Source organism: Pavona decussata, unplaced genomic scaffold, assembly GCF_977016875.1.
Source record: "Pavona decussata unplaced genomic scaffold, jaPavDecu1.1 SCAFFOLD_233, whole genome shotgun sequence".
In the NCBI taxonomy this organism is placed as follows: Eukaryota; Metazoa; Cnidaria; class Anthozoa; order Scleractinia; family Agariciidae; genus Pavona; species Pavona decussata.
The window spans coordinates 2,057,151-2,082,500 of record NW_028145638.1 but is presented as its reverse complement, the minus strand read 5'-3'; the positions used below and the strand labels follow the sequence as shown (position 1 = coordinate 2,082,500).

Here is a 25,350-nt window from a genome sequence, read left to right as displayed (position 1 = left end):
CATCTAAATTTGCGTTCGACACCTACAAGGGCGCGACATACATATAGGAGGAGCTTTCCTTTATATAGCGAAACTTCTTCTTTAAAGTCCCAACTAATTGCAGAGCTCAGTAATTTCAAGCCATCAAAGCAAACAAACAATTATTTTCGATACTGAATCTCTAAATTTCCTCTTTTCACACAGGAGAAGAACCTTCGTTTTAAAGCGGTTTTGGTACCACTAGGTCGTAGCCTGAGGGAAAATTACCGCTTAACTTGCCAACCTACTTGGTTGTCCTATACAAATATATTTAGATGCCTTTTTTCTTTTAGTTCTCCTTAATGTTCTTACGGAATCGTTTATAATTCCCTTGTAACATATACAGGAATATCAAGAATAGACCGTTTGCAATGGCATCTTATAATGCGTCTCAAAAATGTCAATATCCACCAGGGATGCAACACGATAAGCCATATAACCTTCGTAGCAGTCAACCTGGATTAAACACATTATTTTTTTTCCGCTCATGATGTTAGTACAAGCCATATACGATTCATGCAACTTCTCATAATCTTCCTCTTCGAGTCTTGTTGTTGACTTCCTTGAAAGTAGAACGTAGTCCTTAAATTAGACTTTGCTTTCGTTCATGGATCCACATCGTCTCGACTCAAGAAGATGGTTAAAGTAGAGATACAGATGGTCATGGAGTATACCCAGAAGAAAAACCTGTCCATGACCATTGCAAAATATTTCCAGTCTTCCTGGTTCTTCTCCACCTTCTCACGTTCCCGAATACTTTTCGCGAGAATGTTTATCTCCTCCGATAGTTTCTCCTTGGGCCTCTCCCGGATACGCAGCTCTGGTAAATCAACAGAAGGTGTATCCGTGGTATATCTCACTTCAAGGAGTCTAGTTTCATCTGGGCTTCTCTCCCCACTGAAGTGTGCTCCTCGCGCATTCATACACCGCGTACAGTGGCAGTTAGCTGCCGGCGCAAAAGTGGTCTCCCAGTCCACTGCAAACGGTCCGCCTTTCCTTTTGTCGTCCTGATGGTATCTCAGATCGGGGTTGGGTACATCTGGGGAGCTACCGTCCGGTTTACCAACACACAGTAAGTATCCAAGCCACTGCAGTACGACTACGCGAGCCCACACGGGTACCTCCTTAGCGGAGCTACCAGAGCCGTGATAATGAATGTTGAGAACCCAGCATGTCAGCATTAGCGAGATGGAGATCTCTGCCATGATTGTGATGTAAAATTTACCCAGAAGTGGTACCGTCTCTGAGTTCCTGGGCAGGCTCTCTCCCACCAGCTGCAGGAACACAGCCATAGCTAGTAACACGGTGATGCTCAGAGTGATCCTCTCACCGGACTCCGGCGGCAAGAAAAATCCCAGCAGGATCATGGATAGGATTATGATACACGGTATCACGAGATTGAAGAGGTAGAATAGAGGTTTTCTGTCCATCACAATAGTTATACTGATGTCTGCAAGCTCGTTCTTGCAACATGAGTATTTTAGCGCGTTTCTTTCCTTCTTGACGTCTTGAAGCTTCCATTCGGCACTTTCGACATACTGAGATTTCGACGAGCCGTTTTCTTCTCTCATGTCGAGATCGACAACCTTCAAGAATACAAACACTTTGTTAAGGTGCCTCCACATAGCCTGCGAACGTAGGTGTATTTCCGGCTGTCGCTTGTCTCCGCCGAAAAGTAAGTTTCATTCTATCATGTAATCTGATTGGTCAAGGAGAAAACAAAAGCCGCTACGTCACGGAAATGGCTTTGAGGCTGGGGTTCGCAGGTGCTATTTTTCGGCGGAGAGAAGCGACAGCCGGAAATACGTCTGCGTTCGTAGGTTAGCCTCCACACGGCGGTGGTAAGTTTTCAAACTCGTTCTAGTAAATAAATTTTGGGTCAGTGTGGAATAGATTGATTTAAGAGATCGAATCCCTCCACACATCAATTGGCCTCTTCCAATGATAATAGTTGTTGTTGTCGTTGTTTTGTTTTTTCAATCTAGTATACATGATTGCGGTCGTTCTCAAACGCCAGGTTTACGATCAGTGTATCATACCAACAGTTAACTACGGATCTGAGACCTGGAAGCTTACGAAACAACAAACCTTGAAACTCAGAACTATGTAGAGAGCCCATGAAAGAATCATGTAAAACATCACATGGCGAGATCGTAAAACAGCTCAATGGATACGTGAAAAAACCAAAGTACGATATACCATGGAAACGGCGATAAGCAAACTCAAATGGAATTGGGCTGGTCATGTAGCGCGAAGAACAGATAACCGTTGGACAACCCTCATTACGTTCTGGACGCCCCGGGGACACACAAGGAACCGAGGAAGACCAAGGACGAGATGGAGGGATGACTTAGATAGTTTCCTAAAGCACTGGCACCGTGTCGCGCAAAACGTGGTCCAGTGGAAGTCAATGGGGAAGGCCTACGTCCAACGACGGACATTTAGCGGCAGAAAATGAATTATAGTACAGGTTCATTTCGTGTGGCCATTTAAACGACAATCGCTGATTGGTTAGTTTCAATGACGTTACATAATTTAGAATTGACGGTTTTGCTGCGGAACGTGAAACTAACAATAGATTAAACAAGAATGATGTATTTTTTTGGTCAGTGACACAAGCATAGTCGGGAAAAATAGAAATCCGAGATTGAAAATAATCATTAGTTAGAGGACTCCTTTTATTACCGGGATATTTTTTATATTCGTTTTGTGAATTTCCTCCAACTTATCACTCGCTCTACGGCATGTTTACCTCATACGTCCAGGAACCAAACTTCAAAATGCATTTCTGCCTGTCAAATGGGAAATACTGCACATCTATCGGACAAGTGCTGGTGAAAGATGCGGGGCAGAACCAACTGCATTTGCCATTGTACATTAATTTCACGGGGGTCTTGTATTTATCTGTGCCACCGCTGAATTCGTTGTCAGCACTGCAAGTAACGTAAAGCAATCGTTAAAAGAGGGGCTATGCGACAAAATAAGAAAAATAGCATATCACAAAACACTGCCTGAAATAATGAATCCGTGCAGATTACGTACACTTAACAATTATTCCACGAGCGTGCGTTGGATATGAGATGATGGATAGCCATAATCATCTCATATCCAACAAGGGCGAGTGGAATAATTGTTTTATTAAAAACAATCAAGAAAACCGCTAACAGGCTAAATCTTGCTGATTTAGTGATATTTCTCTTCCCCCTGGCGCGTGCTCTTACCATATTTGTGGGGCGTGGTATAATGGCTCATATACCATGGCCGCTAAACCAACCAAAACTCTGGAACTGTGTTATACAATGAGTAAGTTTTTAACAGAAAGAGAGATACCGGTATTTTGACACTGTAAAATGACCTTTTTTTTTAATATACTTTTGTATATGGAATCCTGATACAAGTGTATATGATCCTTTTATATTCACGGCATACCCTGGTGTGTATTGCTCCTTACAGGGACCTTAAAAGTCATGCCACTTCCTTATATTTTCCGCATTGTGTACTGACTTTGTACCTGAGTGAGAGACCGTAAATCGAAAATTTCGTGCAGTGAAAAATTTGCAGACTCGTTAATTTTAATATGCATTATATGCACTATTGATCTCGGCTTTTAGTATTGTATAGTCGTTGCTGTTACCGTCATTATTGTCTGGTGGTATTTTAAACTTTTTTTTTATATATATATATATATTGCACGTAGTAGCATATTGACCATTTGTACTACCCTATTGAAGATGAAGATGATGATGATGAAGATGACGAAGATTTGTATTTTGTTCTTTGATTTACTCTTTGTTTACACAACCCCACAAGCTTATAGCATATACTAGATCATTCCAATTCATTCATTCATTCATCCATCCATCCATCCATCCATCCATCCATCCATCCATCCATCCATCCATCCATCCATCCATCCATCCATCCATCCATCCATCCATCCATCCATCCATTCATCCATCCATCCATCCATCCATCCAGCGGTCTGTCCGTCCGTCCGTTCGTTCGTTCATTCGTTCATCCATCCATTCATTCATTATATTCAGTGGGGGACCCCTCAGTGGGGCCCTGCTAAATTTCTGCTTAATTTTGGTGTAGGTTAGACAGGCCCAGCCTGTCATCACTCACCTGTTGTATAACACAATATCCGGGATCCACACGCGAGAGGCGTCAAGTCTGACCTCGTCTATGCCATCGTAATCTTTAGGGTCCCATCTTAATAGCTCATTGGTCCAGATCTGCAAAACACAATTGTACCTCTCGTTTGCCTCAAGTTCCGCATTTTTGGGGTTACAATATCGAGTTTAGCGTGTTTAATTAATTCAATAATCTTGGCCTTTACGAAAAGTCCTTTCACGATAACTGTCAAAATTCTCGCGCGCTGATTGGCTCGTAGCTATTATCTATAAAAGAGTGCAGGCAATTAACATGACATCAGACGTAATATAACGCGCGCGTTATCTTAACGAATCCAATTCCGCTCGTACTTTTTCCACGTTATTGTAACAAAACAAATCGACGGTAGTTTTCAATGGTCTGTACTCTTATAACCCATAAATGGACGCGTCAGTAGCGCCTTTACATGTTGACGTCCGTTCTCACCCCATAGAAGAATTGTTAACCGCCATGAGACTTTATGATACGTGCGGTATATAAATACATTACAATTACCAATAAGTCACCTGTCTGTGTCATTAAAAAGTTATTACGGACAGGTCCCTCTACAGTCAACGGGCATTTCAAACGATTTTAACTGATCATATTCTTTTGAATTAAACGAACTATTGTTATATCATCGAAGCGCACAAAAAGCAAAAACAAACGTCGCAATCACGTGAACATTCTACAGAGATCTACAGGCTTATAAAGGGTTGTGGTTAGGATTACACAGGAATCACCAATTTCTAAAGGTTTCTAGTTTAGGATAAGATCAGAGACGAAATATTTCACTGGATTAAAAAGGCTCTTACCTGGCGAACCCAGACGCTTGTGGTGATCATTTGATTTCTGTCGTTCTGGAATCACGACAAAAAAGTAATTGTTTAAGTTAACAAAAAACGCATAATGGTTAGTTTTCCAAGGGTTACTTTATAAAGGAAATAGAAAGCATTTTGTCCGTGTTAGTGTTATAGATTTAATAGAAACTCTCGAAGAAGTTTGGGAGAACTATTGTTATTGTCTCCATAACAGTTTCTTGTTCTCCTTGGCAAACCTATCCTCGTGATTCAATAAATCTCAGTATGAAAATATATTAAGTTTTCCTTCTATTTCTTAAGGATTGGTTCCCACTAGCGACATCACGATCATAATTATCTATCATTAACTGTCATTTAGGTGTTTAAAAGGACCTTTAAAATATCTTGCATAGACACAACGAAAAAAGACAGGGTGTTTCTACTGTAGATATGTGAAAGGGGTTACCTTTCCTTCAAAAATGGTATATATATAAAAGGGTCAGGGTGTGGACCACGGGGGGGGGGGACCTCCCCATATAAAACTTTCTCCAGTACTACCCCCCTGGGGTGATAACCATACATTGAGCACGTTTCAGCTTATTGATATATGCTGTTAATAATGCCCCTCTTCACCGTCCTCCAGTGGAATGGCTCCCCAAAGCAGCTGTGACTTCCTTCCTTCAAAAGTCGATCGCAGTTTTAACTCTCTATCTCTCTCTTTCTCTCTAGCTCTTCGGAGTAGCAAAACAATTTATTTCGCATGTTTACTTACCACGTTTACCAACTGAACAAGCTCAAACCCGAAGACAACTACAATTGTGTCGTTTGGATTATTCACTGGTCTGGCTTCCCTGGTGTAGTTTTTAAGCAGGTCCGTGATCAGACGTCCCTCTGGTGTGATGGAGCTCCCTTCTGCCACTAGTTTATCAGCTATTAAAATAAGGAAATAATTTGCTGTAAGTTTTTCATGAAAAGGAGACAATTTTTAAAATGAACCACTCAAAATAAAGAGATCTGATTCAAGTAAATATATTATCTGCTTGTGATTGCTCAGAAACCTCCCCACCCCACCTATTTCAGTAAACAAAATTCCTTCTGATGAGTACTTAGTTGTACGTGTAAGATTTGAGAACATTTTTTCACAGCAGTTTTCGCATCAGAAGGGCAGCAATTAGGCAACTGAAATAAAAAGAACTTAACAGTAACGCCCATGATTTGGGGGATTGTTTTAAAAATATACCCTTTAATCAATAGTGAGTCAGTCTTTTTTAATAGGCTAAGAAACCTGCTATTTGAAAAGCACCTAACGTTTGTCAACTATTGAGTCATCTTCAGGGTGATGATTGAACAATCGAAAATGTTAAATGCTTTTTCAATAGTTTTATAAGCTTTTCAACCTTTCTCAAATTTTACTACTTTAAATGTTTAGTTTCACGAGAACGTCGACAATCCCGAGTTTGGGGCAGAGAAGTCACACAGTGTACACAAGTTAAGTTTAAAGTTTAAAAAGTTTAATAATACTCTGTCACGTAATTTTATTACAGTCTAGAGTGGGGAGGAGGAGAGGGACTTATATGATTGGAGAATAACTAGGGAAACTGAATTCCTATAGACAACAACAACAACAAACTTTATTATAACCAAAGTTAAACTTAATTTACAACATAAATATATTAATACAAAAGAGGTAACATTTACTCAGAATAACTGGAAAGCTAATCGAGCTGAGTAAAACTAAATACTGTTTAAATATAGAAGGTAGGTTGGAACTAAAGCTTGAGCAAAGCAATTGATTAACCATTAAAAAAAGAAAAGGAAAAGAATAAATAAATATAGATAGTAAGACTACTCTTCGATATTAAAAATCTTAAGATGATACTTGTACCAAAAAATAGATTTAAAAAAAAAATCATTCATAAAACAATTAAAAATTAAAGAAAAAAAATTAAAATCATTCACGATGTAAATAAGGATCCAGTCAAAATGTGAACATAACCGTCACAATTCACAATAAACCATACCTGGTAACGATATCAAGAGGGCAGTAATCATCACAACTAGACTTCTCCATGAAAGATAATTCATTTTGCTGGGTTTCTGAAAAATAAAAACTCGTATTTTTGACCATCGTTGTTATCATCATCATCATTATATGTATCACACAATTTAACAGGTTCTTACCAGTTTGACAGGTTTTTACTAAAAATTGTCTAATGATGCTTAGTTAAAACTGTCCAAAATTCTAAACTTTGAAAAGAGGAAAATATTAATGTGCAGGGCCATGCCCAAATTCTACCTCGTAGTTTAGTGGCGTCCAATGCAATTCAAGCTCCAGAAAAAAGTGCAAAAATAGCAGTGAATTAGCCAATAATTACACAAACAACAAGTCGTGTCTTTGAGAGGTGAATTTTCTTCAGTTAATACAAGTATTTTTACGAAGTTTATGACTATGCGGGAAAAGCGGGTCTTAGCAAGGGCTATTGAAATCAAAAAAAAAAAAATTGGGGGTAACCAGGCATTTTTCAGAGCCAATAATTCTAAAAAGCTTTGAAATACATTAAAAATGTATGGAAATTGTATCCAAATTGAAGCTTTATTATCTATGAAAAATTCGTGGTTACCCCTTGGATTCCAATAACACTTGCTAAGATCTTCTTTTCATGCATAGTCATGAACTGCGTAAAAATATAGGCTCGATTTCCGCCGCTCTCTCGAGTCCGGTCTTTGTTCCTCGTTTCCCGAACAGCGGCTGGAAATCGAGCTTAGTAAAAATACCTTCGAATTAAAAGGCACTGCACTTAACATACTCCAATTTAAGTCTCCCGGACCATCCCCAGAAGCACAGAATGTAAGCATAGTAGCAAAAGGGGGCAACCTTCCTTAAAGTAAGTTGAATTGTAGTAGGATTATTTGAAATGTAAAGGATAAATTAAGCATTCAATTTTAATTTACTTGCTGGGCTAAAGTTGCATAGAACATTCAAATTTTAATTATCAATTCATTCAGTCCTCTCCATCCTTCACTGATATTTTAAGCAAGACATTGACACAAGTGAAGCAGAAAATGAAAATCAGAGCTAAGCTTATTACCGGCACTTAAAAATCTTGTGAACCCTTGTCACCTTGACATAAGAATTAAAACCTCAACTGATTAATTAAGCCAGCGTAAAATTAGAACAGTTTCATGTTATCAGCCACAAGAGATGATCTAATTCTATGGTATTTTAATTTTAGGCGACGAATAATTTCTTAACGTGTCGGCAAGTTCACCGATGACCTCTTTCATTCATAAGGCATTCCGCAGATACTAGAGGTGGAATACCAAGCAAAGCGCGCATCCTTTTTTCCAATTCAAACTTGTGCTAATGCGAGATTTCCTCCTAAAATATGTGTTTTCGACAATGTCAAAGCATTAAGCAGGCTGAAAGATGTCATGAAAGGTGTTAGTCATCGTAGTTTGAAATGATAGCTCAAAATTAATCTTTTGTCATCCACACTTATGAGGACACAATCCGTGAGGCAAACGATTAATTTTGTGTAGGAGGGCTCCTGATTTTGTACTATCAGGCTAAACAAGTTCACAAATCTTGCGCTACCGGAGCCATAAGCTTGATTCCTACAATCTGCATGGTTTCGGTATCTTTGAGTTGACGTTAAAAACCTTCAAGTTTGACCATTCCAATACAGCCAACCCTCTCTAATGCAAATACTTTCGGACTAGGGGCCCGTTTCTCGAAAGTCCCGGTAACTTTCCGGGTCCGATAAGTATATTTTTTAAATGTTTTTCGCCGATTACACATTGATTAGAGACATGGTACTTGGCCAATGTTTTCATAGAATTGAAAGATTTTAAAATTTAGTGTTCAAAGCTAACAAAAATTGACTTCTTTTTAAAAACATTTATTACCAAAGACACTTATCGGACCCGATAAGTTACCGGGACTTTCGAGAAACGGGCCCCAGGTCCATCTGCTCGCTTGGGGGAGATGTCTGCCTAAAACAGAGCTACAAACACGTGAAATTCGGCCGGAACTAGTCAATATAACAGTGAAGGGTACAGAGGAATGTTTTGCCGCCAGCATTAAGGACACAAATGATAGATCAGATCCCGCCGAGGTCGAAGATTTTTTCTTTGCCTTTCTCCCATTTCCTTACTAAGGCTAACGCTCAGTGGGGAATTCATGGTTTCACTTTGGCAATTTAAGATACACTGCAGGGTTAATTCTTTGATCTATCAACAAAAACACTAAGTCTGGCCCAGCTAGAAAGACGTCAGGTTTACAGCGCTCTTTTCGTCTTCGTCTTCTTCTGCTTCTCTTTATTTTTTTATTTTTTTTTTATTGTAACAGTGGTGTTCACTATTGAATAGCATGGTATTGCTCGACTGATAATACTGTTGTGGCTGTACAGCATGTTTCTAAATTTGGAACGTGTGCGTAAAATACACATATACTAAAGAGTACACATTCAAAGATAAGCTTATCAGTTAAATACTACTTTTTTGTGACGCGGTTTTGCGTTGAATACTTCCTTCAAATTTGTAATTAAGCTATAGTTCAGACCTATAAATCCCAAAAATGTGTGAGACTTTTTTTTTTTTTCAGACCAAAACGTGAAACGCCAATACCCTTTTGGAAAAACGGTAAATACACCCAAAAGTCAAACCACAACGTCTCAAAACCGATATCTTTTGTGAAAGCAGATAGCTATATAGCTCAAATAAGCGGGTATTCTATTCTCGTTTGATTAATCCGAATCAATTCTACTCTCTTCTCTCGCTGTGGTCTTTTTGCGGTCACGTAGGGCCTGGTCATAGGAACACTCTATTTTGAGGTGGTGGAACAATTCGCATGCGAGACGATAAAATATAAGAGCGAAGTCGAAGTATCATCGCGGAAAACAGCTAAAGCACCTCACAGCGAGACACAGCACGACAGCAAGAAAAATCATGACAAACATGCTCGTACGAAATCTGAAAGATTCATTGGATGCTGGCTTACAAATTATCAACTTTAAAAGAGCAGGTTAAAATCAATGCAATATTCCGGGTTTAACGGGGAAAAGCGTAGAATTTAACTGAACGCAAACAAAACTTTTAAGTAGTTCATCAGGCGCTTTTGTAATAAGTAACAAGAAAACGCGCGCTGCTAAAGTATCAAAGCATATTCTAATTAAAAGTAAGTGATTGGGAATAAAGAAAATATCTTGAGGAATATCGAAACAATAAGCACCTGCCTTGGAATGAAAGCTCCTAACACCGTTCTGTATGTAAGGTGTGAGGCTAGAGGAGAAAAAATCATGCAAAGAGTTTAACTATAGCGTTGTGAAGGTTTTTGGGTATACTTGCCTCTTTTTGTCCGCCCCAAGGTAGAACGATTGACTACTGACGCTCTGATTCTCGACTCGAGGTAGTAGAAGCTTTGTTGTCCTCCTTAATTAAAGGCACCAAGTTGGATAGGAAGTGTTGTGGCGCCAATTGAAGTCAAAAGCATAACTTTTGAAACGAACTCGCGAAAAAGACAAGTCAAACCAATTTTTCTGTGTAAAGCCGCGGACTGACAGTAATCCAGGTCGAGATTGTTCCGATGAAAGTAGGGCGAAGGAACGACCTATTTAAAAGCGATGAATCACCACTTTTTGTAATCGATGATCAACATACGAATCAATTCACGGAAAGTTGGCGTCGACGGAAAAAGGAGCGTTTCCTTTTAAGATGCAAAACCATGATAGGTTTTTCAGTATTCTAACGATGTGGTTTTTGAAGAAATCTTTATCTTGGTTCTTGTGATTGCAATTTGTTGCCAGCTGCGTGTAGTTTCTATATCACTGGTTCAAAAATCAAATCGGATTTGATTACAACCAGACCGAAAGTTCCCACGAATTGATGAGAAATCTCTTCAACTGTTTAATTATTGATTGGAAAAAATGCAGAAGTTGTCATGGATTTTAATGGGAAATGGGCGAGCGAGTTACAAGAACCTGATAGGCTGTCAAATTTATTCAAAACATACAAATTTTCTTTAATTTCACTTGGGGATACGCTGTTATCTTCCTGAGGGTTAACTAAGGTTTGTATCGCGTCTTGTTAGGTATTCCATAAGCAACGTTAATTTTTTTTTTTCACGGCGTTTTTCGCTTCTGGTAACAAAAAAAAGAGTGTTTTCGGCTGCACTGCAACACAAAGCAGCTTTTAATAGTAAATTCAATTTATTTCTAATTTAAGAACGTCACGTTGACGGCTTTTGAACGCATTATTTTGACGTAACTACCAAAAGCAAAAGAAACATTCCACCTTTTTTTTTTTACTTTCAATTTTTTATATTATGACATATATCGCATCAGATACTGTGAAATAAACTATGTGTACAATCACAAAGGAAAAACATTAACAACCGGCAGGAGATCAGGCAGACAATTTTTTGCTGGACTAACTTTATAATAAGTATTTGTTTTCATGCCAGCAGCTTTTTAAATGTATGTCAGTGTGCGTATTTGCTATAAGTCTTAGCATGATCAATAACACTGGTTTGAATTATAATATTCCGGAAATAATTTTGTATTCTAACCTAATAGCTCTTGTAATTTCCGGAATGAAGCCAATTTTAGTAGATATTTGTTAACTTTGTAGCTAAAGTCGTATAACCCACAAATCGTGCGTCTCAGCATAAAAAACAATATGCTGTAAATTCGATGTTTCAGCCTCAAAATGCCAATTTTGAAAGATATGCTCCAGCCCTAAAATACCAATCTAGCCCCGGCGATCCAAGAGCTGTTTTAAGCCCCTCATGGAACCATTTTGGTCTCGATTTGGGGTGAAACGTCCCTAACAAAAACTCCTTTCCGCCCCCTCTGGGACTCATTTTTGCCCTCGGGTGCATTTCAGTCCACAAAATTAGAACTATTTTGGTCCAAATTTAGGAGATGCGAAATATCCCTTTTAAAAATAAACTACGTTTTACTAACCGAAACGGTTCCAGTTTTTGAGATAAATCAAATCTAGTGAATTTACAGGTTTCAAACTGGTGAAATAAGACTTTCACTTAGCTACAAATAGTTCTAGAACAACCAGAGGAAAGAGATCAACTCAATTCTTGAAAGGAACAACTCGTGATCTGTTCTAGCCCATTTTGGAAACAAAAATGCGAGAACTTGAAAAACGTTAGCCTAACAGTTTTCAAGTTTTAATCCATTCCGACCTACTCTGTCTCTGGCCAGAGGCACTAATCGACAGGTTTATTGCACTGGCCGGGTAACGGCCAGTGGACCTTTGTCCGTCTGTTAAGTTGGGGGTACAACTGAAAGCCGTTTTCACGCCGCTTAAAATCGTTCAAATAGAAATATCTTGTTCGCATTTCAAGCAATACAAAAACCCTCCATTCATTATACAAATCAATGTTTTGAGGTGTTTTATGAATTTTTGGGTGATTTTTAGGTATATTTGGAAGGAAATAATCTTTCTTGAAGGATCGGTAAAATTAAAAGAAATAAGAAATGTTGAAGATTTAGGGATGTTTTAAAATTAGAATTTGTAGTAAATAATTAATAGACGGACACCAAGTTAGTCCACTAGCAACCCGGGGTGCTCTTGCGTGGGTATCAACTGCATGTCTGTTAGTGTTCCAAAAATCATTTTCTTTCTTCTATCCATTCTTAAAACCTCTTCAAATTTCACTCAAATTCAGGTAGAGCCCCGCCTTAACAGACGGACAAACTTTTTTGGGGGGTTTTAAAATGACATCAAATTCGCGTGATACTTCCCCTTTCAGTTCATAATTAATAGTAATAGTAACAATGTTCATGTGGCTTCGCTGCTTGCATTGCAATACAATCTGAATCAGAATCTGAATTATAGGCTCAAAACAATCGCGCTGTCAGTCTTACCGGTTGTTGTATCAAGCTGCTTGGGTCAATATGTAAACACACACCTCATCAGCTGTCGCCTGGTTTGCTTTGACGAAGTCCTGTGCATCAAACATCAGCTGTATTGTCTTGTGCACCGTGCGTTGCACAATGAAACAAAGAAGAGATCTTATTTCCTGTTCACTTCTACGCCTTGCCAAGCCACAGTAATGACGTACACAGCACTTGTGCGCAACCACAAACTTCCTGAGTGCTACGTCACTGAGCTATTATTATTATTATTTTGAGGTGGTTATTTTGACGAGTCACGTACGATACATTCTTTAGCAGGTGGCGTAAAATCAAGTAACAGATATGAAATGATTGTAATATTCCGGATAGAAACTGGAGCCTGGCTAAAACCGTAACGGCTTATGTGGCGACATCAATGGGCTTGAAATTAAACTGATACCTATTAGATCGTACTATTTACAAGAGGAGCAGGGATGGTGCATTGGTGAAAGCACTCGCCTCCCACCAATGTGGCCTGTGTTCGATTCCCGGTCTCGGCGTCGTGTGTGGGTTGAGTTTGTTGTAGGTTTTAGTCCCTACTCCTAAAGGTTTTTCTCCGATAACTCCGGTTTTCCCCTCTCCTCAGAAACCAACATTTCCAAATTCCAATTCGAACTGGAGAGAGTCCCCATTATGTAAAGCGCATTTGATCATCTCGTCATGGAATAATTCGCTATACAAATTTACAAATGAATTGTTTATCATTTCCTGTTTATCACCGGATGCTTGAACGACCCTTATTTGGGATTTTTCGGTAAAGCTTCCTCTTAACTAAACATTAACAATCCCTGATTGCTTTGTTGAAGGTTTGATAGTCAAAACATCACCTACAAGTTCTCATGCACCGGTTCAGTCACGTATTTCAGCTGGTTGAAAAAATACTTAGTGTTTCCTTCTTGGTTTCAAGCCACAGCTACTTTCCGCAAACTGCATGCAGTTTGAGGTTTGAAATTTGACGTTAGAGGTTGTGACAGTTTGTGCATTAAGATTGAAGTAACGTCACATTGAATGTCCTTGGTGCTCAGTCCATGTTGCTGTTTCAGTCAGCGCAAAAATATATACTGTGTTTACTTACAGGGAAACAAAATTAGCTTCAAGATCTAAAAATTTAAAGCGTTACAAGGGGTACTTTCTTATAAGAGGCTAGTGGGGATGTGCCGCTGGATGGGGTCGCATTTTCACGACTGGATTGACTAGAATGGGGTTGCATTTTCAATAGAGTTACTAGAATGGGGTCGCACATTTTCGGACTTTTGGGGTAAGAAAATTCTATTAAGTAGGGATTCAAAATGGTCTCGGTTAAAAAGTTCAGAAAGTTGTTGTTTATTAAATGTAACAATCACCTCCAAGAGCCCATTATCCATCCTCGCATTAAATTCTGATCTTGAAAATAGATGCATAAATAGAAAGTGACTTAGTTGGGATCGCGAAAATTACATTTTCCCAAAAAGTGACTAAGATGGGGTCTATAACTGGTTCCAAAATACACTATAATGGGACAGGGGCTCTGAGAGGCCAGCGGCACATACCCAGCAAAACTGAACCCAAGTACCCCCCCCCCCCCCCCCCGGGGGTTACGAGCTTTCGATTTCTCCGCGGAGTCTTTTTCAAGTAAGTGAGAAATTGGTTTCTGTTACTTGACTCACATCACTCTTGTATAAAAATGCAACTTTTCCGACCCCAGAATTTCATCCATCAACAGTTTCTCAGGAGCTAATCGTCAAAAAAGTGGAAGTTTGTTACATAACAATACTTCTTAGAAAGCAAATAATCTAAAAAAAGAGCAAGGCTGATTTCACGGTCAGGGAAGTATATTTTCCAATATTTCGAAAGGCACGGCCTTTCTTCTTCAGGGCATGTTTGAGACTGACCCTGTGGCAAGATACGTTACAATTTACACAGTTACAATAGATACCTGAAAAAAGGCTAAAGTTACATAAACAAAAACGTTACAATTTGAAATTTTAAAATACAACTGGTAAATAGGTATAAGCTAACGTTACAACGTGGTAGACAAAAACAAAATACGTAACAATGAGTTAACTACATAACTTAGGAAGATGAAAGACGGGGAAAATGTTCATGTCTCATCTCTCCTATTAAGACCTAAGGGTTCAATAGTTTGACCTCTGTCGATGAGGTATGCCTCTCTAGCTTTGCGTACACTGTCACGATTAGATTTGATGAGTTCGAGAGGAATTAGTAGCATGTCAGAAGCGTTATGGTCGTTAGAAAGAAAATGTTCTGAAACTGTGGTGGGTTTGGAACTGTTTGTTTGTTTGTGGACTGGTCTACGGTGTTCGTTAAAACGGTCTTTAAGTCGTCGTTTTGTTTCTCCTATGTATTGTTTGTGTCTAGTTTCGCCGGTAGAATGAAATGTGTAGCTGGTACGTCCGTCTGTTATGTAATTGCAAGTTAAACAGTTGTCCCCACATCGAAAAGATCCATGGGGTAGGTTGTTTTGTGTGGGATTACGTAGTTTGGCGCTAACTAGTAAATCACTCAGGTTGTTGGTCAGTCGGAAGGCAACAAGAGGTGTGGCTTTGAAAACGTTTGCGCAGCGGGGAGATGAAGATAGGTATCTATCGTAACTGTTTAAATTGTAACGTATCTTGCCACAGGGTCAGTCTCAAACATACCCTGAAGAAGAAAGGCCGTGCCTTTCGAAATATCGGAAAATATACTTCCCTGACCGTGAAATCAGCCTTGCTTTTTTTTTAGATTATTTGCTTTACAATTTTTTTGCCGATGAGATCCTTCACTACAGGATCCGGTACTTTTATTTTGTCACGGTGGTCCTTGCAAACACAGTTTATCACTGGTTTTTACTGAACTTCTTAGAAACCTTGATGGACAAGATTATCCAATAAGATCTCGTCAGGTATACTATTACTTGCCAAATAGCAACTAAATGAATAAGAGCATGCAAGGTCAACAATTAGACAAGTCTCAATAACTGAAAGATTTTATTCCGCGGAATTCTAAAGCAATCAAAGCCACAATGTCTTTAACCGATGTCTTTGCAGAGCCAATGCTCGACGCCAAAGAGTACTTGAAAAAATACAGGGAGCAGCTCGTTGATCTTGACAAGAAGGGATTGCTTCCTAAGCTAGACGTAAACCTGACCTACAAAGTCTACTCGATTCGGGGAAGCGAATTTGGAGCGCACAAATCGATTGTTCTCACCACAGATGATGAGCATTTCGTCACCGTAGAGCTTGGTTTTATTAAAGTCGACGGCAAGAAACACATCTACCCCGTGACAAGATCGTTGTCAAAATCCATGAAATCCAAGATGGAGTACCTCGGAACAATCGAAGCAAAAGGCGAGGAATTGATTGGAAAGGCAGTAGCGGTGATGAAGCAGTTTGGGAGCTACTTCAAGTTTTGTAACAACTGCCAAAATTTCTGTAATATGTACGTGGAGGCTATTGGTTTGAAGAAAGCTCAAACGCTGACTGACGGCGACAAAGCGAAGATAGCAGGAATAGTTGCAGCTATTGTAGCTTTTCTGTTTGCCATGTTGCGGCACTGAGTAAAGCGGAACCTTCAGAGACCTCAGAAAGGATATCGAGAACTGAAGCTCAACTGAAGTGAAAGGCGTATGTGATTCTTGTTAGTTTGATTCAGTGTAGAGAAAATGTTTAGTTCTGAGGCTAACTGTCAACTTAGATTGCTATAATTGAAGAATTGAACAGTCATTAGGAGCTTAACTGGTAGAGCAAAAGTGAAAGCGGAAAACTGACTCGTTCGTCCATCTTTAGCTAATTAATCGCTTCACAGTACTCTAGCTAGGACTGCTGAATTCGTAGGCGACTCTCATCTTCCTAATTATTGAATACTATTTTTTTTTTAGTTTAATTTAAATCAGATTGTAAACATCCATAGCAATGAAAAGTATTGAATGCGAGTATTCGTTCGCGAGCGTCCTCGATGTCTGGCACGCTGACTATCCACGCAGCGCGAGAATATCGCGTGCGCCCATGCATGACACTTTGTGCATTTAGATTGAAGTAAATAGAAACAAAGATCAGGGGCTGCCATTTTGAATGTCGTTGATGCTCAGTGTTGGTGTTTCAGCCAGCGGAGAAATATAAAATTATTACAGAAAAACAAAATTAGCTTTCAGGGTCTAAAAATTTACAACGTTACAAGCTTTCGATTCCTTCGCGGAATCTCTTTTCAAGTAAGTGACAAGCTAATTTCTGTCGCGTGAGTTGCACGTGACTCACAACACCTGTTTTCCTACCTCAAATGACGGGATCAGGTAACAATTATTCTTTCAAATAGGATTATTACCTTTTTTGATGTTTTCAATTCACAAGAAATGAAAGATAGCGAGTTGTTTTGTACATCTAGAACATTAAAACGTGAGATAACGGAAATTCCAGGCAACGAAAATCTGAGATAAATAACTTTCGTTAAAACCTACCCTCTGCCGTTGAAAACTTTCAAAAATAGACCTTGTAAGCTTCAAGGGAATCAATAACAAGAAAAATTTCAAATTTTTTAAGTATTTGTTGCAAGTCACATTTACCAATTCAAGGTGGTTTTCTTGAAATTTTTTTGAAGTTTTTCCATAATTTCAGTGAAATTTGAGCGAAAAATCCATTAGCCTTCGTGAGGGCGACAGTCAAACATCAGTTCTCTTCCTAGTTCTTTTTCTTTCATATTTGTGTAAGAACTGGCAGGTGACCAGTTATTTTGCATAGAATAATAAATAGATAGCAGCCCGCTTAGACTGCGGACTTAGTATATAAACTGTAGCAGAGCGATTCCAAAACTCCAAATAAATACAGTACTGGCCTACGAGCAAGGTTTCTCTCGGCATTGAAAAAGGCAGACGGCAAAGTACGCATGCTGTTGGTAGCCGGTACAGTGCTGGTGTGACCACGGCATACAAACTCCTCGTTATTAATCATATCTCAAAACAAATTTGCATTCAGTCGCTTATGCCAAGTGTGAGAGTTATTGGATGTTTACATGAACATGATAATTTAAAAGTGTAATGAAACGACGGCTAAGTAGGCATTCACTATAAAAAAAACCCTTGTATCAGTAAAAATGTAACGTTTCCTACCCCCGAATTTCATCCATCAACAGTTTCTCACAAAGCTGATCGTCGCTCAGTTGCAATAATTGATTCACACTTTTCCGAGAAAAAGTGAAAGTTTGCTACATAACAATACTTCTTAGAAATCTTGAAGGACAAGATCATCCAATAAGGTTTCGCCAGGTATACTATTATTTGCCAATTAGCATCTAAATGAATAAGTGCAAGGTTAACATTCAGACAAGTCTCAACAACTGAAAAATTTTATTCCGCGGAATTCTAAAGCAATCCAAGCCACAATGTCTTCAACCAATGTCTTTGCAGAGCCGATGCTCAACACCGAAGACTATTTGAAAGAATACAGGGAGCAGCTGGTTGATCTTCACAAGAAAGGATTGCTGCCTAAACTAGACGAAAAGCTGACCTACAAAGTCTACTCGATTCGGGGAAGCGAATTTGGAGCGCACAAATCGATTGTTCTCACCACAGATGATGAGCATTTCATAACCATGGAACTTGGTTTCATTACAGTCAACGGCAAGAAACACATCTACCCCGTGACAAGATCGTTGTCAAAATCCATGAAACCTAAGATGGAGTACCTCGGAACAATCGAAGCAAAAGGCAAGGAATTGATTGGAAAGGCAGTGGCGGTGATGAGGCGGTTTGGAAGCTACTTCAAATTTTGCAACAACTGTCAAGATTACTGCAATTACTACCTGGAGACCATTGGTTTGAAGGAAGCTCAAAAGCTGACTGATGGCGACAAATTGGCGATAGCAGGAATACTTGGCGCCATCGTAGCTTTTCTGTTTGTCATGTTGCGGAAGTAAAGCGGAACCCAGAAAGGCTACCGAGAAAGCTCAACTAAAGTGAACTTATTTAGTGAAAAAACGTGTTTGAGTCTTAGTGTTAGTTTGGTTCAGTTCGTGTTTGGTTCTTAGAGTTAACTGAGATAGCTGTAATACATCGTAATGTCTGAAGAATTTAGCAGTCATTAGGAACTGAACTAGCTAGTAGAGCGAAAGTGAAAGCGGAAAACTGAATCATCGTCGATGAATTTAATTATCCGATTTACAGAAATTCTAGCCAAGACTGCTGCATGCACGGGTGACTCTTGTCTTCCTTAATATTAAATGTTAAAGTTTTTCCTTAGTTTAAAATTAAATTGAAATTCAGATTCTAGACATTAATAGCAATGAAAAGTATTGAATGCGAGTATTCGTTCGCGAGCGTTCTCGCCGTCTGGCACCCTGACTACCCACGCAGCGCGAGAATATCACGCGCGCCCACGCATGAGAAAAAAGGATTTATATATGCATAGTCAATGAAAAGACCATGAATTCTCTATTTTTGCTATAATAAGTATAATCGTTACCTACAAGCTTGTCATTACCTTTTCTAGCTTTTATAAAAAATAGTAGGTTAGAATTGGTCTACGACTAATTTCCTACTTCTCTCGCGAACAGCTGCAGCGAGGAAAATACGAGCCCGCGCTAAAATTACCTCTCACTTCTCCTCGCGGGGAACGATGATCATGCGCACTGGCCTTTTTGCTCGTTCTACTGTCCACGAATATTGCGCCTAGTATTGACACTGCAAGGAATTCCACCACACGACCAAGTTATTAGTGTCGTTTTGGAGAAGCTTGACTTCGAAACTTCAGAACCTACAAAATCGCACTACTGGAATAAGTTGTGGGTCGTGCAAGAGCTCTAAATATCTTCTTCTCTTGCCTGGCTGGGATATCGTATCTGCTGAAAGGGCGAAGAAAAGAAATGTACGACGTATAATCGTTTTAACAAGCTCTCCACAGTTTATCTCTGCAGGTAATGTGTTTATTATGTCTTATGAGATTCGCCATCCTAAGCTGTTAAAAAGATATATATATTTCTATTTTTTTACAAAGCTTTCACGTTCAATAATATCACAGAGAAAATAGGAAAAAGAAAAAGAAACTAGGCAAAAATGGTGTAATTGCTGTATTCAATTCGTGGAAAAATAAAAGTTGGTCAAAACGAATTTAAATTATATTGTCAATTAATATATTTGTCGAGCCCGACCTTCTATATATACAGAAACCTAAAGTAAAGACTTTTAAATTCTCTGTCGAATAAGGATTGTGTTTGGTTCTGTCATCAGTTTTATAGTTTGCTTTAGTTTCCTTTTACAATCGAAAGTCTGTGTGAGAGAATTTCACGGACCACGGACCAATCCCAAGTCCAAGTCGAGGCCTAAGTCAGTCTAAGTCTCTTATTTTGCCTTTCAACCTAAATCCTGTTTACCCTATTAATATTACTAGAATCCTAATCCTAGAAATAATCAAAGATTAGGGAGTGCGTTCGATGATCTCGATCCAGGCTCTCTCTCCTTTGCCAAGTTGGTGATGACGTCATCCACCCCTGCATAATCTGCGGGGGATGCCAGATACACGTCCCAAGATCCATTCATTCATTCGTTGATTATCCCATACAATCTCGACTCCAATCTGAATTAGGAGTGCGTTCTTTCTACGTCGAACGCAATAAGCCCTAAATTGTAAGAGTAATCTTAAAATATGATTTTATCTCCTAAATCCCAGCTCAAATTTTAAATTGCAAGTCTATACTCACCTTACTCCTAGATATATGGTAGTCTGCATAACCCTCTCAACTAGAACTACGGCGTAAATTGTTGACAGTAATGGATTTTTTTTTAATTTTCAATATTCTTTAAGCTTACTTTTACATACAAAACACTCTACATACAGTATTTGGTGTATACTATGTTATTTACAATTTCACTGAGGTATTTACATTGCAGTAATTACAAAGTTGGTGGCGGATACAAAAAGAAAAATATAAATTCAACTAGATGTTACAATTACAAAAGCTTGAAAAGGCTCAAAACCTTACTAAGAGCTCGGATTTATGTTTTTCAAAAAATAACGCAATTTGTACTTTCTTAAACATTTTTCAGTTGCTTGGAACACCAAAATGTCTCCCTTCATTAGTAAGTTAATGCTTTGTTATTGTGATTATACATGTTAGGATCAGGAAAGATTTCAGCTGTTCCAAGCGCAGCCAAATTAAGTTATTTTTCGTGACTTGTTTAAAAATAATTTTTGACTCAAGGTGAATTTTTAAGGTGAAAAAACAACGATTTATCAATCTGCGTTTGCTTTTACCGTTACGTTATTAAACCCAAATTTCAAAAAGTCGATTCATCGGTCAGTGAAAATTAATTCTGTTAATTAAATATAAAGTTTACATAACTTCAATTGCTGATATGAAATAATACAATTTCAAAAAAACAATTTAGAGCTTTTTTGAATTTTAATTTTAAGTTTGGCATGAGGGAGAAAGGCTTAGTAAAAGACTGTTTCGTTTACCTCTGTTAGTGACCGTCGTCAATCCAAAAGACGAGAGAAGTAATCCAAACAGACTACAAGTCTTTAAATCACCAATTTATAAGTTTGTGATAATCCATACACAATCATCACAAACAACACTTTTGCAAAAACTGTAGCTAAAGTGAAAAACCATAGATTCTGTAAAAGGCGCCAATGAAACTAATTTGCAATTAGTCAAGGAGATGTATTTAGCGCCAACTCAAGGAGATGTCAGTAGGCAAGTGGATGGCTCAGGTTTACTTCAAATGGTTAAAAACTCAGGAAGCATGAATAATGGAAGATCAAAGGGATGACTTTTGCACAATCATCAACTCTGAGGTGTCGATAATTGAGAGGCTGTCAGTGCAAAAACATCCCATCTATTCATAATATACATACATGACAAATGAATAGCTAGGACATTTTGCACTTGACCCTCTAAAATGTGTGATGTCAGGTCCCCCTCCCCTCTTAAATTTTGTTAAGGAAAAATTGAATGTCTTGTTAACTAAAAGGATGAAATATCTCGTCAGACAACGTACAAGGAATCGCACGCAAATCATCCCTTTGTCTTGCTTCCGAGGGAGTGCTAAGGATATATGGCCTCATGAACAATAAAACACACAAATGATATCATGAAACAATGATCTCATGTCTTATATTATATATTGATCGTTCATGAACAACTTTGGTTTTTTAAAAAGGGGTGGAAACTTTTGGGGAGGGGAAGGGGGATGGACCAAGGGCCATGTTCATCATGATAATGGAGTAATAGAGGAGAGGTAAGGCTGGGAGAAGAGGGTGGAAGAAAGTGGTTATGGGAATTTGAAAGGATATGTGGGAAAGACCTCGTTGGCAACTCCTTGAGTGGCAGGAAAATGCATCTTTTCATGCGTTAATCCTTTTGCAAGGGTCCTTAAAGCTGTGTAGGATGATTAGTGCACGAATGAGGGAAACTCGAAGCAAAACGTTTTCATACCTGGGCACTCCGAGAAGTTAGGTGGTCACTCACAGAACCATTTTGGGAGAAAACAGTTTTCTACATAACTAACCAACAGATTACTTCATCTCAAACTGCAAAACAGCGTTCGCTTTTTTTCTCTCTAAAAACAAGTGCGAATTCGAGGCGCAGTCACCGAAAGCGTGCACTGTCGCGCGCTAGCTTCGTAGCTCACTTCTAAACTTTCGTTCGAGGACCACGTGCGTTTCCTACAAACGAAGCTAATCCAACTGTTTTGCAGTGTGTGCTCATCTTAACTATAGTTGGCGTTTTTTACTCCGAAAGCTTGATTTTCTGCCCCCACTCAGCTGTGCACGGCCCCCTGATCCACACTTTTCTGACAACTTGACTCCGCTGACTTGTCCCAAGTACTCTTTCGAGAAACGTTCTGCAAGGAGTTATCTGAGAGGGAAAAAATGAAAAGCTTAAGTTAAATTGCGACGTCTGAATTGACATGACAAATTATGGAAATTAATCACGTTTTCCGGCATCATTCATATTATAACGATCTATAACCTTATCCGCGTTCGCTCTACATTTGTCCGGTGTTAACTGAATGCCACCTAGTATCTCATTCCTCGTCACCCCGTCCCGTCCTGTCCCGGCCCCTCGCTTCTTGTATTTGGTATTTGAAGAAAGCTAAAGCCTTTTCTTTTCGTGGCTTCTCTTCTTGCACTAACACATATCCCTATTTAGGTGGATTTCCTGCTTTCCATGCACCCGATCAATGGTTTTCCTAGACAATTTCTCTCTCGTAATTCATTTGATATGTATCATGTAAGCCTGTTAGTCAACGTTAGTCGTCTTGACAATCTGTAGATTAATTCCAAGGATAAATTGGATGTTGAGCATTCATGGAATCAAACCATTAAATTAAGTTCCTTACCTCTCGGAAGACGCGTAAACAACAAAGTATTTAGCCTCTACCCTGTTAGTTACAATCTTCGGGCCCTGAACTGGTCTAAGAAATGAAAAAAATAGTGAATTTTCTGACCCTTTCATTCTTTTCAAACTCAATTTCTAAAATTACCTGCAAGACAGACAGGCAGACACTGCCTTTATTTAAGCACGATAATAGGTTAAAGCTCTGCAGCTTGTGGGGTCTAGCGGCTCCTCAAAGGGAACAATCATTTTGTACAACACTGAAAAACACAAACAGTTCTATAGGAAATCATACACCTTAAAGTTTTATCGGCATGCATTTGTTAGAAATGTAAAATGCGTTGATGTATAGCCTAAGTGTACTTGGCAACACCAAGCAAGCTACAGGCACTACGCCTCTACGCTCAAATAATCGGAAATTATCCAAATCAGACATAAATTGGCTATCATTGTGTGGTTTAATTCTAACTGGCCGAGAATACTGTCGCAATTTTTTTTAACTTAAACCAATTTCAGAGCGTAAAATGGCGCAATGAAAGCAAACACCAGTAAATACTGGTTCACACGAGCGACATAACGACATAAAGGCGAGGTCATGCAAATGCAAATAAAAATTGATGTCGATGTTTTATGTCACAAGTTTGAACAGCGTAACATAATGACGCAGTAAAAACATAATTTCTGGGAGCTTTAGCAACGACAACGGCGACGGCAACGAGAACGTTAAAAAACAAACAAAAAAAAAAAAAAAAACGATGGGCTTAATAACCAAAACAACAAATCCGCAAGTGCACTATACTTTTTGGTGCATTTCTTTGGCGTCACTGCACGACTGGGACGTGAAATTTCCTGATGGGACGTTTTAAGGAAGACGTGAACACAAGACTACGAATTTTTCTTTCTCTTTCTAAACTTGGGTGCGCTCTCCAAGAATTCAACTCCAGGAAATTTCACCTACATTTTACATTCATAGTGAATTAGAATAATCGCGACGACGTTTGAAAAAACGCGAATTCATTTTAATAGTGACGTTTTCGCTACCGTCGCTGTCGTCTTTACTAAAGCTCCCTAATGACATAAGGATAACGACATAAAGAAAAACTGATGTTTTTAGTCTTCATGTCGTTTTTTATTATATCGCAGGTGTGAACCAGGCTTTATTTTCCACACTCAACTGAGTTGATGACCTAGCTATCCACTATGTGTCAAGCTATGTGAGGCAAATTCAGACTCTGACGAAGTTAATCGCGCGTACGATGCACAAAAATACATACCACCCGGAGTAAAAACCAGAGGCTTAAGCGAATTGCTGTGTTGCGTTCAGTGGACTGTGCATTGGAACTGTGTACCTCCTGAGTGCTGTTGTCATCCTCTCTCGTGTAGCCTGTGGATAGTGGTCTCTGATATGGCCATGCTTCTCAGCCGGCACTCGGATGCGGGACCTTTGTGGATTGGAAGGCAATCGTGTACTGAGGGACATAAAGAGACCTCAACTCCACGAAACAGGGAAGGCAGGATTCTTGGATGATGAGACACAGGGACACCACTCCTAAAAGCTCCCTGATAAAAATGCGACTCAAAATATAAACGGTTTAGTACCTGCAAAACTGTGAAGAAATCATACCGACTAAAACACTGCACTTTTTCAGTTGCATCATAAAGTCATAAAACAGCATGCTGCTGTTCACAGGACATGACAGGAAAGTGCCTCAATCGCGAAGACGAGGATGGAAAATTTGGACACTGTGTCTGGAACGTCCTGAAAAATTCCGCTCAAAAGTTCAATTTAAAAAAAGTAAAAGTACCGGTTACACTTCTACTTGTAAGGTTCGAGCGGCAAAATTACGTGTTCAGCTCCCACGGAGACCACATATCGGGTTACAGGTTTGAATCCTGTTTAAGGCACGTTTAAATTGTTGCTCAAGTGGGTTTAAATCCACAGAGACCACATTAATGGTCGGGTCTTTTGCGACCCTCAAGTGCCTTCAATAACATAACACGGTAAGCAGCAAGGTGAATCAGAAATAGAAAGGTCGATTGGGTTTGAATCCTCGTGAACAACTAAAGGAAAATTCAACCAGTTACCACATAGATTACTTGTGTATCAATCCTATCTGATTGAGACTTCACATATCAGTCTTTCTTGGGCTGTTGTTGGTCGACCT

At 39.1% G+C, this 25,350-nt stretch overlaps 3 protein-coding genes across 5 annotated transcripts in view; 2 read left to right on the top strand and 1 right to left on the bottom strand.

Moving 5' to 3' along the window:
• The window catches only part of LOC146458336 (neuronal acetylcholine receptor subunit alpha-10-like), a 14,441-nt gene extending 1,477 nt beyond the window's left edge, over window positions 1-12,964 (bottom strand). Inside the window, exons 1-7 of one of the 3 annotated variants that reach the window (XM_085090594.1) lie at window positions 12,851-12,964; window positions 6,992-7,067; window positions 5,743-5,900; window positions 4,986-5,030; window positions 4,144-4,253; window positions 2,771-2,951; window positions 1-1,604 (exon numbers count right to left, since the gene is read on the bottom strand). The exon at window positions 1-1,604 is cut by the window's left edge and continues 1,477 nt beyond it. In XM_085090594.1, coding sequence (XP_084946720.1) covers window positions 624-1,604; window positions 2,771-2,951; window positions 4,144-4,253; window positions 4,986-5,030; window positions 5,743-5,900; window positions 6,992-7,055 — 1,539 coding nt within the window. In that variant the 5' untranslated portion in view covers window positions 7,056-7,067; window positions 12,851-12,964 and the 3' untranslated portion in view covers window positions 1-623. Of the gene's footprint in view, window positions 1,605-2,770; window positions 2,952-4,143; window positions 4,254-4,985; window positions 5,031-5,742; window positions 5,901-6,991; window positions 7,068-10,312; window positions 10,812-12,850 lie in introns of those variants that run through there. The other 2 variants (XM_085090593.1, XM_085090595.1) reach the window with 2 other exon arrangements.
• Window positions 12,965-15,766: 2,802 nt separating this feature from the next.
• Window positions 15,767-16,830, top strand: LOC146458335 (uncharacterized). The gene has a single exon (XM_085090761.1). The coding sequence runs from the start codon at window positions 15,882-15,884 to the stop codon at window positions 16,413-16,415; it is 534 nt and encodes a 177-aa protein (XP_084946887.1). The 5' UTR covers window positions 15,767-15,881; the 3' UTR covers window positions 16,416-16,830.
• Window positions 16,831-17,821: 991 nt separating this feature from the next.
• LOC146458334 (uncharacterized) lies at window positions 17,822-19,141 on the top strand. The gene has a single exon (XM_085090762.1). It carries the CDS (start codon window positions 18,233-18,235, stop codon window positions 18,764-18,766), a length of 534 nt encoding a protein of 177 aa, XP_084946888.1. The 5' UTR covers window positions 17,822-18,232; the 3' UTR covers window positions 18,767-19,141.
• The last annotated feature ends 6,209 nt before the right edge of the window (window positions 19,142-25,350 follow it).